The sequence below is a fragment of the Condylostylus longicornis genome, unplaced genomic scaffold (genome assembly GCF_029603195.1).
Source record: "Condylostylus longicornis isolate FDR11 unplaced genomic scaffold, ASM2960319v2 ptg000043l, whole genome shotgun sequence".
NCBI lineage: Eukaryota > Metazoa > Arthropoda > Insecta > Diptera > Dolichopodidae > Condylostylus > Condylostylus longicornis.
The window spans coordinates 404,819-422,688 of NW_026578012.1; the positions used below are offsets into that span (position 1 = coordinate 404,819).

Here is a 17,870-nt window from a genome sequence, read left to right on the forward strand (position 1 = left end):
AAAATAGCAACAACGAACTGTATCTATTGCTTGTTGAATTCCGCCTTTGTGCCACATATTTTCAGCAAATTTATTATTTTTCTAGGCCTATCACTTTGCTACTCAAATAAGTCATATACTAGTTACTAGTATATTGATTCTACATTAGAATGCTAAAATAGCTAATAAACATAATATAAGGAATCTGTAGAGAGATTAAACTTAAATTTTTCCGATTCCAAAACAAAATAAAAATGATTTTCCAAATGATTAATAGGAGAAATTTATTAATACAGAAGCTATTTGATTGGTTTTAAAAATGTTGATAAATGTTTTGGTTTTAATAATTGAAATCTTGTGGCAATAATATAAAGTATTTCCAAATATTCAATATTTACCTAATCCATTTAGTATTACGACTTTACATTAATGTCAATAATAAAGAAAAACTTTATCTTAAAATTTTTACAAATAGATTATAATTTTTTTTTTCTTTCATTTTTCCTTTAAAAATTCGTTCTATTTACAAAATTTTCAATCTCATCAAGAATATGGATAAACTTATTGTATATCTACTACTCGCCGTTAGGTAGCGCTAATTAAATATTATTTAATTTTCATATTTGACGTTTTATAATAGCGTTGCAAGTTAAATAATTGAAATGTCAAAATTAACGAAGCTTGAACGAAAAACTTGATGTTTTTTTGACATTTAAGATTTTAATAGAGGGAAACTCTTTCAGTTGTCATTAAAATTTCTGATGCAATAGTTTGAAAAAGGAAAAGTAATTTGTGCGTATTATTTGAAAATAAAAAAAAAAATAAAATTTTATAATTATTTCAAAAAAGTGAAAGCAAAATTCTTAAAAGTGGTCAAAAATTTTTAAACCAAATATTTTAAAAAATTGAAAATTTTTCTTGAAAAAAAAAGAAAAAAAAATTGAAGCATTGCCATATTTCTTGAAACTTAATAAAATTTTAATATAAAGGGCAATACGTAACAGAAGTGCTTTAAATTATGTAAAAAATTCTAATAAACAAGATCAAAATCTAGTGTAAAGTTTTCAAAATTTACATAAACTACTTTACAAGCAAAATGTGTTACAAAAGCAGCAAATTAGCAGATAAATTATATTGTGGAAGTGAAAAAATAGAATTGAAAGCAAATCAATTTTCTATTTACCATATTACTCGAAAAAGAAACATTCAAACCGTAAAATAAATTTAATTTAATTGAAAAATAATATATTTTATATATATAATATTTTTCAATCTATAAATAGAAATTATTTTACAAAATTTATTGTTGAAAATCTTGTAGAATACTTGAAATCCTTGATTTCCAAGAGTTGCTGAATAAAAGCTTGTTTTGACGTAAATATTTTTCGTTATGTTGATTAATACCAAACAGAAGTAAGTTCTTTATTAAAAATTTTTATATTTTTGGTATTCGTGGCAACAATAAAATTTGATAATAAATTAACCATATTAGTCGAATTAAAAAAAAACAGAATAAATACAAAAATGATGAATGGTAATTGCAGAAATAATTTACAAGGTTCGGATTGCAGATTTGGTATGCTTAATCCAACAAATTTTTTAACCCAAAGTATTGGGAATTTTATTCAGAATACAGCTAACATGCTGTGGAATCCCACTCAATATCAAAATCAGAACTGCAGGAAATTTAGTACGAACACAAACCATTTTGGTAGACCTCAGGAAACTCAATATACAACGATGGCACCGTATGCAACAGCTTTTGTAAATATCAATAATGCAATGGGTTTCAATCCAAATTCTAGACATTATAATAAATTTTCTGGCTTCAATCAACATATGGATGGTATGGGACATCGATTGGGTAGTAGTTTTAATAAAAATAATTTTAAATTTGGCTGTGATGATCATTTAGAAAATAATCATTTTAATCAACATCGTAACAATAAAAAATATCAAAAAATGAATCCATCTTATTGTAACAAAAATTGGAGAGATGGCTGCGTTAAACGCAACCATAAAACTTCTGAAAAACATAAATCTGTTCTTAATGAAACTCCAGAATCTAATTATACACAGGGCAAAAGTTACTGTAATCAAAGATACTTTAACAACAATAATAATAATAAAATCAATTATTTAAAATTAGAAAATAGACCTAACAGTAATCGCAATATGAATAATTGTAATGATAATAATAATAATAATAGATCAGCAGAAGTTTTAACTATATTTACATTAGATGATTTCCCGGAATTACCAGTACCGAAAAGACATAAGCAATGGTCGTTTAATTTTCCAAGTTCATGCAAGTCAAAAAATCGTATAACAGCTAAAATTAATTATAAAAATCAAAACGAATCATCACCAAAAATTAAATCTAATGATAATAATAATAGTTTCCATGAAATTACATCAAATAAAGAAAGAAATAAATGTAATAAGTCTAGTAAGCATGATTTTATTGAGGATAATTTCGTTATTATAATGGAAAGTCCAAATTCTCCAAAATTTAAACACAATACAAAAAGTACAGCTGGTTTTACGCCATTTAAACCAAGGCAACGACAAATATCAGAATGCAGTGATGATAGTTTTATTATTTGTTTTACAAATGATGCAGCTGATGGAGTTATTGAATTTGCAAATCTCTTGAGCTCTGAAAATAGTGATACTGATAATACAGATTCAGATGATGATGATGTTAGTGATGATGATGATGATGATGATGACAGTGATAATGATGATGTTTATAACAAATCGGGTCATATAAAAAATAAAAGCCAATTTAATCAAAATAACAACAATAAGAAAAGTAGTAAAAACAACGTCCCAAAAGAAAAGACTGAAAATAATAAGACTATAAGCAATAACTTGGAAACTTTATGTTTAGAAACAACAAGTCAACCAGATTCTGGATTTGATGATATTAAAGAGAAAAAGGTAATCTTAATTTATTTGTAAAATCATTAATTAGCTCTTTTTATTTCCATATTTTTACTTATGCTTGATTTCTATTAACACTTGAATAATATTGCAGCTTCGCTAAATATAATCACGATTTATTCACAAAGGCCAAAATTTGTTAGCTTAGGACAACTTTTGCAAATTAGTCAAATTAATATTTATGAAAATCTGTACATGATACTATATAAAACCAATTTAGGCAAGTACCTACCTGTCTTTTAATGCTCCTTTATATTTTTCTTAAAAGACTATTTTAAAAATGCAAAAAGAATTTTTTGAAAAACGTATACTTAATTTATTACGAGTATCTGCCAAGAGAAATCTTTTCAAATTTCAATACGTTTTACATTATTAATGAAGTGTAATAATTTTAGCAAAATTAAAAACTTAAAAATTAAAAATTATTTCCTAGAACTTTAATTTTCCAGGGATTTTCCCCATTTTGAATTTATAAGATTTCAGTAAAATCATTAATTTTTTTATGTAGATATTTTAATGTTCAAATTTGTTTGATTATTGAAACGCGTATTTGTTTACTTAAGTATATTTTTTTTTAATTTCCCAATCTTCTGAATTATTGACTTGAATGAATACTATTAATCAATTGAGCAATAAATTTTCGATATTTACTAGATTAGTTAAAATTGCAATAAATAAATTTCATAATAGGCAAATGGAAGTTTGAATACTTATATGTAATTGTGAGATTTGTAAAATTTTGTCAATGTCGAATAAATTAAAATTAGAATTTAAATATCATATATTGTGATGCCTGCCCTCATATTTCGTTCTTTAAAAAAAAAACTTAATTTGGGTTTATAACCATTTAAATTAACTATAGTTAATTAGTTATGTTTTATAGCTAAAAGATCAAAAAATATTGAAGGGTAATAGTCGACCTTGAAAAAGCTCATCAATTATGTATTTATATATATATAAATATGGTACTGAATGTATATATAATATTAAATGGTTAAAAAATTTATAGAAATATTTAAAAGCTTCCTAAAAATTTTAAAGTTTTATAAAATTCTTTTGGTATACATATTTTTTTTTAAATACATGCTCAAATAAAATTATGCTCACTTAACACATACTTAATATGCTTAATATACTTAAATATTTTTTACTTTAGCTAAGTATAAATATAATATATTAAGTATAAGTATGTGAAATGATTTTGAACAAAAAATAAATACTTTAAATAATTAGGTGTGTTTGTATATACACAGGTTGATTCAGTAACCATAATAATCATTATTACCAAAAGTTGAGAGTCATATACTATCGAGGAGACGATTGAAAATTAGTCAAATTTTTGTTTGTGACTTAGAGTCAATATCTGAACCGTTTCCGAATTAAAGGGGAAATTTCTTTTAGCCCTTTCAAAAATTGTTTCTTTTAAACTTCAATTTTTTTTTGGAACCAAAGTTATAAGCAAAAAAAACAAAATTTAGGTATTATATTAAAATTTTGCTGAATTTTAAAAATCCGTGCAACTCGGAAATGTTGCTATGTTCCGAACAAAAAATATTCTAATTTTCAGCTTCCTATGCGATAGTATATAGCAGCTAACTTGATTCTAAATAACTCTGTATATTTGAAATTATAATAATATATAGCTTTAAATTAAAATAAATTTTATGCATAAATTATTGAATATTTATTAATAATGTAAATTTTTTTTTTTATTCTTTCACACATTAGTTACTTAGTTATTTTTTCTTTCTTTTTGTCTTATATATAAAATAAAAATTTTCAATAGCTTAGCAACAAAATATAAAGAAAATTAAATATAAATAGTAGATAATAAATACTTAAATATAGAATAAGTATACACAAATATACTTTGTTATTTGTACACAGAATTGATAAGTTTTGATTAAATTGTAAATTTTAAAGATACTTAATATTTTGATTAAATTCATAATTTAAACGAGGGAAAGTAATTTATTCATTATTTCATGTATAAAGTACTCCCGTAAATGTTCACTTATTTGATAATATTAGTGAATATTGAATAGATTAAACCTGATTTTTTTTTCTAAATTACTTAGCTTGTTGAATTATGTAATCTATATTTATAGAATTAATTTACGCGAAATTAATGTTGTATGGAAAATGTGATATGAAACACATATAGGTACATAATTAAATTTTCTTCATAAATGCGTTGTGATTAAACAAAAATTTCATATGTACAACAATATTGCCATTGTTCTTCTAAATTTTCAATTAATTTTCTCTAACTCGGTAATTTTTGGTAACAAAAAAAACATTTTTGTTTTTTGCCATTGATTGTATTTTTACATACAGGCAACCCTCAATTTGTAACCATTTCATATTAAAAACATCGTAGCTGATATTATGTATGTACATATATTAAAAAAATGGGTTAATAAATTATTACTGAAATAAAATGTAAAATAGAATAAAATAAATAAATATGGAAAATAAATTTAAATAACGTGCAAAAAAAAAAAAATAAAACAAATGAAAATTTTTAATTTTTTTTTTTTTTTTTATAATCAAAAAACTTTTTATGGATGCGGTTTTGCAAATAAGATTTTGATAAGTAAATTTGGTTTTTCCTTACTTGTCTCTGTTGTGACAATACAATAAATCTTATCAGTTTTAATTGAATTAAAGAAGATATGGACAGGGTTCTTTCAATATTCATTTAGCATTCATTTAATTTTCATTTAGAAATAATTTATTAATTTTGTTGAAATTATAAAATTCATATTTAAAAGATACGGCCCATTTTGTCTCGTTAAATTCTGTAAAATATATTGAAATCCAAACTAATTTTATGTGAACTTTTAAGTGTTATGTTCTGCGATAACTATCATTCATAATTTTACACTTATTAACAACTCTGATTTTGATTTGAATTTAAAGTCATTAAAATATTTTAAGGTTTTACGAAATTGTTTTTTTACCTCCTTCCAAATTTGAATCTTTTGTTTTTCATTTTAAAATTATTTATATACAAAAAATTATTATTAAAGTTATATTTTTTGTACAATTCAAGTGATCTGTCTAAAATAAAAATAGTAGAAATATCACTTACTTAATTGCAATTTAATGAGCGTGAATTACAAAAAATGTTAACTTAACCCTTTCCACTCCAATGTCGAGTATCACTCGACACTGATTTTTTCCATTAGCTCCACTGTCGAGTGATACTTGACATGGTGTAATAACTGTCAAATGTAAAAATTTTATCGATACTACATAATAAAACTAGTTGTTATTGCACCGTTATATGTTCGAGTCGTAAACAACTTATCTCTGTGCTTCATCTGTTAGCGTGGACCTGGTGGAATAAAAACAAAAACAGCCTTGGAATGGAAAGGGTTAAGATTTGTTATAAGAAATATTTAGAAAACTCTTAAGAATTTGTATTTAAATTTATACATATGTACATAGATACCAACCTACTTATTGCAGAATTTTTATATTTATTTACAAAAGATTTTTTTTTAATTAAACCTTTACCTACACATAAAAACTGCTGTAATTTTAATTTATTTACATTTAAATTTCTTATCGGCGCATTTATAGGTCACATGTACATTAAATTTTTATAAATTCAAAACTTTTACAAAAGAAAAAAAATAAATTTAATACTCCAGCATATACAATAAAAAATAAACTTAATATATAATTACGTAATTATACCTATACATATAAATAAATTTAATGTTTTTATCTCATTTCATATGATAATAACAACAAGTATATATACGGGCATTGTTACACATTTACTACTTTTCTAAGAATTATCAATAAATATAGGTATAATAGTATGAGAGCTGTGTTGCAATTGTAGTGAAAAAATATTGATCAGCAAATAATCGGCATAAATTAATGCAAGCTTTCATATTTTGTAAGTATTTGCACTTACAAATGTACATACCTATTTAAGAATTGTATATTTAACAATTCAGTAATGCTTAAACATTTTTGTTTTGTAAAAAAAAACAAAACTTAAATTCTTAATTAAAATGTTAAAAATTTCTATATTACGAAATTTACAAAATAAAAGCTGATAATTGATTATTATTTGCTTTAGCTACAAACGTTGGTTCAAAGGTCATATCGAAGTTTTGAAAATAATATTACTCGTATAACATTTTACAATTTTAAAATTGGAATTGGTTAAAATTTGTAATTTTATTACTAAACTTACGGTCGTTCGTAAAAATCATTAAATTATTTTTGAAAGTGTGTGTTAGGTTCTACACGTTTCATCGTTCGGTATCGTATTTTCGTATCTATTGTGGTTCGTATCTAGAATCTAATATCGAGCACACTTATTTCGGCTATCAAGCAAACATTGAACAAATTTATTTAATTTCAGCTATAAAATAAAAGGTGGATATTTTTTCTTTGATTATATAAAAAATGTCTCTTATAAATGATAAATCAATGCATAGTGGAAATAATTGGCCTTAAATATGTATTCGAATATAAGTAGAACATTTTAACCTGAAAAATTCCGTTTTAATAATTTCTATATTTCTTCTAAATATGCAACATATAGATTTTTTTTTTTCAATGATAAATTGATAACCGTAAGGGTAGTAAATATGTTTTTTTTTGTAAACATCCCGGCGTTTCATTAATAAAATGTTTTGAATTTATTTAATTATGAAGGTTTATTCTAAATTGATTCATAAAATGTTCTTTAGAAATTCAGAATTCAATTATATGAGTCATCATTTGTTATTATTTATAAATATTTTTTTTTGGTTTTCTGGAATGTCAATGAAAATTGTTTTAGCTTTTGTAATTTAATAATCAAATTTTGTTGACTTCAATTTTAAGTGTATAAAAAAAAATTTATATAGAAAAATTTTTACACACGCACACGCTTATTCATATAATCTTATAGTATGATCAAGTTCAAATGACGTCATATGACGTCACTAATTGAAAAAATTTTTCGATTTTCCTAGTAATGTTATTTTTGTTTTGAGAATTTTTTTTTTTGGATATTAAAAATATATTCGCATTGCTTAGTACAGCCGTACCTATACTTATATTTATGAACATAATTATGTATGTGTGTATATTTGAATAAATAAAATTATTATTGTGTGAGTGTATTGTGTCATTCCCGAATATTGTTAGATTAAATTTTATAGAATATTTTTTATAAGTATTCAACTAAAATTATTCCATTGATGACGCATAAAGCTTTGTAGTAAATAGTAAATATAAAAATATTGATAATAAAGTGGGGGTGGAGTGGTAGGTACATAAATTTTAATAAACTATGTATGGTAAACATGTATACATTATTTTTGAGCTTAATAGAAAAATATAAGATAATTTTTTCCAAGTAGAATTTAACGGGTAATAAAATAGGAATTTCCATTTATAATTACAATTACAAATTTTGTCTTAAAATACTGAAAAAGGATTTAAAGAGTTTTAAAAGCGGATTTTTACTATATTTATTAATTAAGCAAAAAAAAAATGTCATAATATTTTGTAATTGAGATTAAGTACATTTTGTTGCTCTACAATATTTACTAATCAGTTTAATTTGGCAATCGAATTTAAACAAGTATGCATGTCATTTATGTGTGAAATACGTTAAACTCGAACTGTACATTAAGCATTAAAGTTGAATTGTTTGAATCGGAACTCTTTAAAAAAAAAAAAAAATTATTACTTATATTAAATTAAGATACTTCATGCGCTTTGAACCTGAAAACAAAATGGGAATATCTTTGTTATTGTAAAACAAAGATAGTCACAGATGACTTATTTTATATGCATGCATTCTATAAGAGAAATTTATTGTAGAGACGAATAAAGAGACACGCAAATATTTTAGTTACTAAATTAATTTCATAATTTCCTTTAAAATTTTAACAGAATTATTGTGCTAACAATTTTTTTTATTTATTTAAAATTTTAAACAATTATAAATATTTTTTTTACATGCATATACATACATAAAAAAATGTAAATGTGTAAGTGATTCAGTTACAATATTTTAATATAATTGAAATGAAAAGGTCAAATATGCGTTACAGATTGTCGTTAATAAATGAATGATTAATATAAAATAAAATATAAAAATTAATTTTATTTAGTTCATATACTTATTTATGTGCATGTGTATGTAATTACTTGAATACTTAAGTATTCTACCAGATACTATTGTACCGGATATATACATACATATGTATGTAGGTATTACGCCATTTATTTAAATATGTACAGCAAGAAATTAAATATGTTTGTTTATTTGTATCTGTAAAATAATAACCGTTAAGTACTATTATCACGTATTTTTTAGTAACGAAGTTCAATTTTATGTATATATGTATTTCTATATACACTGTACACAATTAAAATTGCATAAAAATTTCAAGAGTTCAAGTGATTATTCAATATAATAATAAGTAATAAGTAATTCAAGTAATAAATATAATAATAAGTAATTCAAGTAATAAAAATTAAAAAAAAAATCTAGTTGGCAACACTCATAACATAAATGATTACATGTAAATTCTATTATTTGCTTGTTTTTACCCTAAAAAAAAACATGTAACTATGCTATTTTTATTCGATCAACTCATTTTAATTGATAATTATGACATTAGTCTTTTTTTGGTACTTAATACTAATTTAGTGTCAAGTTTTGACTCGGTAATATTAATATAATTATATAGATTATAAAATATATTTTATTTATTTAAATGATCTACATAAATATTTTCATAATATTAAAAATATTTGCTTTTAAAATTGAAGAGAAATGTTCAATTTTTTGTTCAAAATTAGTTAGAAATCTTTTTACAAATCTTGACTTCTACTAGACTCTTTAAATTTACTGTCCGTTAAAGGTTTCTTAGTCTCTAAAATATCAAATTTCAAGGTTAAATATTAAAAAATTTTCTATTTAATAAATAATATTTTTAAAATATTTAATAAATAATTAAATTCGCTAATATTTAATAGGCTCTAATTTTACTTACTTGTATAATAAAATATTACTTGTATAAGTAAATTTATTATAGTTATTTCTAAAATTAAATAAATATTAATAGCGTAAATATTAAATATAGCTATTTTTAAATTTCTATAAAGTATACTTATATATATATACATATACATACATATGTATGTATAGAATTTTGTTTTTTACTATTTTCCATAGTACTTACTTTTATAAAAACAAAAAATTTATATTTATTCAACTGTTTTTCTCATTTTCATTTTCCTATTAAAATTAAATTCAAAAAAACACAATAAGTACTTACTTACTTATTAACTAATAAATTATGGAGAAAAAACAAATAATTATTTTACATAATATATTTTTATATTCGATTTATTTGTGTAACTAATGTTTTATATAGCCTATATGTTTTATATGCTAAAGCCCGAGATGGGCCTTGACCTGTTGTACAATCATCCTTCAAAGATTTCTGTCGGCTACACAGCTTCTCCAGTTGGTAACGTTATCTCTATCTGAGCCTAGGTTTGCGTCTGCTGCGAGTGTTCATAATTGTAGCCTTCATTGATTTTGGTAGTTTTTCTTCTTGCGTTCTAAGTATATACAATACCCGGCTCGATTGATTCTTTGACTTTTGACAAAGGGTACAATATCTTGACCCTTAATTAGTTCTGCGTTTTACCTTATATATAATGTGTCACCCTGATTGGATGATCCTGGAAACAATTACATAACATCCTCCTTTGGTCCACAATTTTTCCTTAGAATTTTGCTTTAAAACATGCGTAATAAATTTTTATTCGTTACATTTTTTAATATGCGTACAAATTTTCATTCATTACATTTAAATGAAATTTCTTCTTCATTTAATTTCTAGTATGGGTGTTATAATAATTTCGAAGATTCCGAAAATTTCAATGTCATATATATACATAATTAGAATTATTTAATAAATATTCTTATATTAAAAATGTCAAGATATCAAGATAATTTATCGTGCAATGTTTACATTAAGATAACAGAATTAGAATGAACTAATAATTGTTATATGTAGTTTAATAAACCGCATGTTTATTATAGACTTAGCAGTTTTTAATATATAAACTAAGTTTGCAATATATTATTTTGCACATATTATACTTATATGAATGTATATATGAATGTATTCATTTTATACATTCCAAAAATTTATAAATATATTAATGGAATCCCCACTAAATTCATTTAGTAAATGGCCTTTTTTAATAATATTTAAATCAAAAGAAGATAAGAATATTTTGTATATCAATAAATTATTCATTTCATTGTAAATATATGTATATATATATACAGAGTGTGTCGTATCTAAGTGCACTGATATCTATCATTACAATTTGATACACAAAACTTTTGTGCGGAGACAATGTTCATAACTCAATAGGTTCCGACTTACAGATACTCAAAGTCAATCTCGACAACCGTTTTTACTTTTTGAAATTTTAATTATAATGCCGGGTCTGTGTCACATAAATGCATTATCAAGTATGTTTTGGAAACTTCAGAAAGAGAACTTTCTTACAAAATAGTACCTACATAAGTTTTAAGTTCTGTTAAAATTTCAGCCCTACATGGCTCTAAAAGTTAAAAAATTTTCAATTATATCTTACGTAAAAATAGAATTTTTTTTTAATTTTCACATCCAGCAGCCTGGTTAACTAAGTTTTAATTTAATATTTAACTCATTTTCCTACCAGCTTAACAGTTATTGAGTAAAATAAACTACTGCAAATATTTTTCTTATATACGATCATTTTGTCTCTCTTCTCTTATGCAAATATTTTAACAATAGAATTATTTGAATTAAAATATATTTTAAATGCTGTCGCTGGCTTGAATTATAGTACAAACTTTCTTTTACATTTACAAAACTTAATGAGCCGAAGAATATCAGAAATATGAGATACTCTGTATAAATACGAATAAAAATATCAAAAAAGTCAGATGCTTAAATATCAATCGTTCAAAAATTTTGTAAATAAGTAACCTGAATTCATAATGAATTTTTAATTGACTGAACTTTTTATTGCATTTACTGAATATTACTAAAAGAAAATCATATTACTCTTTTGAAAATAAAAATGGTACTCAATTTCTCATCTCTTTTTCTTTTCTCTAACTACAGCTATTTTTAAAAGAAATTTTTTAACCTTAAATGTAAATGCTATTGTGGTAAAAATTTTTATTATTCTCTAAAATATGACATTAAATGTTTTCATCTCTCATCTAAGTGTATTTTATATTTACTCTCTTACTAAAGACTGTTTATTTTGTACCACATTTATATTTTGCTGTTAAGACTGTAATTTCATGTTGATTTTGTTGTTTTAAAAAATGTGGCTTTATAAAGGCAAAAAATTTTTATTACATTTTTTTCATCAATAAATTAGGTCATTAATCTCAAAACTTTTTAGACCGGGTCATAGAAAAATTATTTTTAATTTTTATTTTAATTATTATTATTGTAAATAAAATTTTAATTATAATTTCAAAATTTCAAGATTTTAAAGTAATTTTTACGAAATTAAAAAATTTTATTTTCAGAATGTGTTCATTTTGAAAGCATAAGTACATTATGCTTTCATGTATACTTACTTACATTTGTTCTTAAATAAAACATAGGTATACAGTAATAATGTTTATACAACTTATTATAAGAATTATTAAAATGCTCATATATATATATGCATAACTGTATTTATATATAAACTTATCCCAGTTTTCTTTATTTACGTAACTGGTTTTTATTAAAAACAGAAAGTCAAATATTTTTTTTTTTTCATTTTGCCGCAATCGCATTGTATAAAATAATGGTGGTACGAGTATTGTGTTGATACCAAATTTCGCACGTCAAGCTTGTGTTCAAATGTATTTTTCATTCGATTATGATGGGAATCGTGTATCGACAGAACCGATTTAAATGAAAATTTATCATTCGTTATTAAATAGCATTTAATTCTTCGCTAAAGGCTATCTATTTTAATTAGATAGCCTTTAGTATTATTATATTAATATTTTTATGAAAATTTAGAATAGATTTTCTTGAAATTTTATACATATACATGTATAAGCTCCATATGGCAATATGACGGGTCATTAAGCTTTTCGAAGAAATCATGTGTGCCAACATAAATATAAAGAATATAAAAATTTTTTTTTCAAAAATCATTTCCACTCTACGAATTAAAACCAATGATCGAATAAATTTTTAGATATTACCAGATTTAGGAAATCAAATTTTGATTGCGGCAGTCGATTTTGCGAATGCTATAGAAAATTAATCTTTACAAAGAACCAAATTTAAATTTTTCTATTAAATTAATTTGAAAATTATTAGTTTTTTTATATAAGTAGTTTAAAATGAAGTTAGCAAATTTTAAGCTAACCATGAGCTAAAGTAAAGATAACAAATTTTTTTTTCAAGTTAAGTTATGAGCTGACCATATCAGATTTCTTTTTGAAAATATATTTTAAATACTGTCGCTGGCTTGAATTATAGTACAAATTTTCTTCATAAATTGAATTAAGATTACTCTCGGCTTGAATTTGATGAAATAACATAAGAAATTTTTTTACTTACATTGAAATTATCTTACTTACATTTAAATGCCATTTTCTCGCATTATTTATGGTTTGTTTCTGTAAATTTTTTTTTTTCGTAATCTAATCTTATATTATAAATTTCATAATATAAATGAAAAATTATTAAAGAAAAATCAATTCCGTATTTTTCAATTTAAAATGCTTATTACTTTTAAAGTTTTAATATTTCCTGTTTTATATTTGAATATATTCAATGACATTTTATCTTAGTATGTATTTGAAATTTTTTTACAACTACAAATTTATAAAGATGATAAGTTGTTTGTAAATAATACACTTTTAAGAGTAAAGCTATCAACATTGATACTTTAGTGAAAAAGTTCTTGTTTTTTGGTTTTTCTGTTTTAAGATTAAAAATATAGTTATTTAATTCTTGCTTTAACAAAATTGATGACTAGTGCGTTAATTTTTAAGGTTTCTTATAAACTCATTATTACCCTAAATCATCTATTTATGTTTATAGACAAAATAATTAAATATGTTGTCATATGACTGTAATTTCGACTTGATTCTTGAAATTTCTTGTCAATTCAAATTTTTTTTCATTTTAAGGTTAAATATTTAATAAAATTTACTGTTGCGTATAATACTTTGACACGTCAAACTTAAATTTTGTTTGAATCATTTGGAACATTGCAGACTCATACAATTGTGTATGATATACAACGTGGCTGTATATGTGATATAAAATCTTCATTACTTAATGTAATTTACTGAAAAAGATTGTACAACTTTAGTTTGATATTATGAAATTTCTGTATTAAATTTATTTTTTTATTTTTGTCAGAAGTCTATAAGCTGCATTTTTCTATTTTAATTTTATTTTTAAGATAGTATGATTTTTATGAAATTAAAATGATGAAATTTTTTTTTATTCTTGTCAAAATAATATAAAATAACACGTCATATTAAATATATTTGTTTCATGCGTTCTATTATTCATTTAACGCTAAATGGGAACAAAAAGAAAAAAACTGAAAATGCTCACTGATTTAATATCTTTATATTTAAACAAAAGAAATTTTGAAATAAATGAGGAAATAAGTATGACAATATTCCGTATTGTTAAAAACAAAGTTTTGAAGCCGCCTTTAAACGATATTTAAATCCAAAAACCAAATAAATACAATGAAAATTACAAAATTTTAAAAAATTATTCAGATTACTTTTGGAATGCATAATATTGCAAAATTTTTTTAAGACACAATGCGGAACATTATTCACTTGCAAAGTTTTTGGCTTTTTTTTTTTTTAAAAATACGGAATACAGCCTATTTATTATAAACAATTAAAAAACAACACTAGAATTAATTAAGTAATCTAAAAAATTTTTAAACTACCCTTGTTTAGCATTAATAACACAACATAATGTACGTACTTTTATAAATTGTGTATATTGATATAGTAATAATGTTTTGTTAATATATTCAATATCTTATTTAAATTATCTGTGTTCGATTATAAGAAATTCATAAATATTTACTTATTAGCTCATCTTTTTTTTCATATTTACATATATATATATATAATTATTTTAATAACATAATATTTGACAATTTCATTAAATAATATTTTTAATTTTAAAATATAATTATTTTATTAAAATAAATTATTTAATATATTGACATATTCATTTTATATAAACAGTTGATTACAAAACTGATGAAAATCGGAATGTGATTCGAAATTTATTCATAATGTAAAATAAGTATCAAAAGAATACGTTCATTTCATTTTTGTAATTCACTGTATATGATTAATAATTTTTTATTCATGTAATATACTTTTGTAATACACTTGATAATAATTTTTGATGTTTTTTTTTGTATTTTTCTAATTTTAGGTTCGTTTTAATTTAGAGCCAGAAGTTCATGTTATGCATACATGGGATTATGCGTATAGGGCGGCCAGAAAAGGTGAATGGGAAAGTTATGCACGAGATAGATGTAGATTTAAAAATCGAATTGATAAAGTAGGTCCTGCAATTACAGCAATTTTAGAAGAACAACATCGTAGAAAAATTTTTAATGAAAGATTTTCAAATTAAATTTAAAAAAAAAAAAAAAATTTAATACCTATGTAAATAATATTTCTAATTATGTATTTAAAAACGAAATAAATAAGAAATTGAAAATGTAAAAAAAAAATAAATAAATAAAAATTAATTTTGAACATAAAAATTTTGTTATTAAAAAATTATTATTTTATATATTGTAAATATGAAAAAAAAATTTTTTTTTTGAGAATAATGTTTAATATGTTACTCAAGTGATTTTTTAGTTAATTTAAAAAAAAAAAAGGAAAAGAAAAAATAAATATTTAATTTCATCTAGTATTTAATATGTACAAGAGGACAAATTTTGTGAATCCAAAAAGTTATCCCCATTAAAAATAAGATTTATTTTAAAATTTTTGAATGTGGAACAAATTTTTAATTTTTCTTATATAATATTTTATACACTTTCTTCGACATTCAAATATCTGAAAAATAAAATTTATTTTTAATAATAAAAAAAATTTCACTATTTATTTTATTTATGAAATTTGTTCTCTAAAATTTTTTTTTTTTACCTTATAGAAAGTTCGAAACTAGAATATTTAACTATGGATCTATTTGTTTTTTTTTTCTAATAAAAATGTATTTGTAATTTGCAGCAATATATTTTAATAAAAAAATCAAACTGTTGATTTCAAAAAATAAAAAAAAAATCCTTAGCTTTTATAATTGAAATTTTCATCATCCATTTTAAAATCAAAAATCTAAAATGCTTAAATTCCATTAAAAAAAAAAATTGAAAAAAACAAAAGAAAATTTTAAATTTTAGAGTAACATAAGAGTAGTAAATTTACAAATAATTATAGCAATATTGTATTTTCAATTAAGGGCTTTCAGCTTTATTAGTGCCTTTATTTTAAAAGATTTTAATTTTTTCCGCTAAAAGTTAATTATTTTCTTTTAAATTTTATTTTAATTTTAAAAATTGTTAAGAAATTATTAGCGGTTTATTTTATACTTTTATTTTCTATTTTGTAAAGTTTTAAATATTTTCTTATGTTCAAATAATTTTTACTTTGAGATTAAAAATTAATTTTTCTATTTTTTTGATATAGTCCTTAAACGAAAACACATTCATACTATATAAGAGCACTTAGTTCATTATATTACATTGATATACATGATTTTTTTAATTCATTGTTTTAATAAAATCATATGAACATTAAATATTTTAAATTTTTACTTTGAGATTAAAAATTAATTTTTCTATTTTTTTGATATAGTCCTTAAACGAAAACACATTCATACTATATAAGAGCACTTAGTTCATTATATTACATTGATATACATGATTTTTTTAATTCATTGTTTTAATAAAATCATATGAACATTAAATATTTTAAATGGAATGAATTATTTTTATAAAAAGTTTGCATATGTAATTAAATAGGTTTTTTTTTGTTTAGAAACTATTCATATTCTTTTGTTACTTTTTTGAAAGAAACATTAGGTATGAAAATTAAACTTTTTTTATAAAACAAAAAGTTGTGCACTTATACATTATATTTACATTTTTAAAAGAATAGTTTTGATTTAATAAGAGATATGTATTTGCATCAATAAAAATTTCAAAATTTTCTATATTTAAAAATAATTTTCAAAAAAAAAATATTTGAAAAATTCGTTTATAATAGCAAATATTAGACAACTTTAATTTTTAATTAAAAACATGAAAAGAAAAACTAAATTTTATAAAACTGGAGGTTTTTCAATAACAAAAAAATTTGAATTATAAATTGAAATAATAAAAAATTATAATATTACAGATACATAAATTTGACCAGAATCTGGATATTTGAAGAATTTTATAATTTATTTTAACATTTTGTAATAATTTCAACTTTTGAAATTTTATATGAATATAAATCATAAATATAATTATTAATTATATTTTAAATTTTTTTAACAAAATATTCAATATGTATATGTTTTGTATTGTTTCATATTTTTTTAAAATTTTAATAAATTTATTGCTATTTTTAATAACAATTAAAAAATAAAAAGTCTAATGTTGACTATTAACTAGAAAAAATTAATTTTTAAAAATTATTTAGAATACAACAGAATATTATTACTTGGAACTTTAATTTTTTAACGTAAACAATTTCCTCAAATATTATATTCAGTAAATTAATATATTATTATCTATTAAATATACTTTACTTTATCTTAAATTTTCGAGAAAACCTTAAGAAAACTTACAAATAAAATTAAAATTATTTTTTTCTTTTCGCATTGGAACATTTG

General features: G+C 21.9%; 1 protein-coding gene across 1 annotated transcript; it reads left to right on the plus strand.

Annotated features, from left to right (window-relative positions):
* Positions 1–744: 744 nt before the first annotated feature.
* On the plus strand, positions 745–15,723 carry LOC129610035 (GATA zinc finger domain-containing protein 14-like). The gene is made up of 2 exons (XM_055522351.1): positions 745–2,922; positions 15,411–15,723. Exons 1-2 carry the CDS (start codon positions 1,504–1,506, stop codon positions 15,612–15,614), a joined length of 1,623 nt encoding a protein of 540 aa, XP_055378326.1. The 5' UTR covers positions 745–1,503; the 3' UTR covers positions 15,615–15,723.
* The last annotated feature ends 2,147 nt before the right edge of the window (positions 15,724–17,870 follow it).

Excerpts from the sequence above, each read along its gene's own strand:
- LOC129610035 (XM_055522351.1), top strand. The coding sequence starts at position 1,504 with ATGATGAATGGTAATTGCAGAAATAATTTACAAGGTTCGGATTGCAGA. Across the intron at positions 2,923-15,410 it reads ATGATATTAAAGAGAAAAAG|GTTCGTTTTAATTTAGAGCC; the intron begins GTAATCTTAATT and ends TTCTAATTTTAG.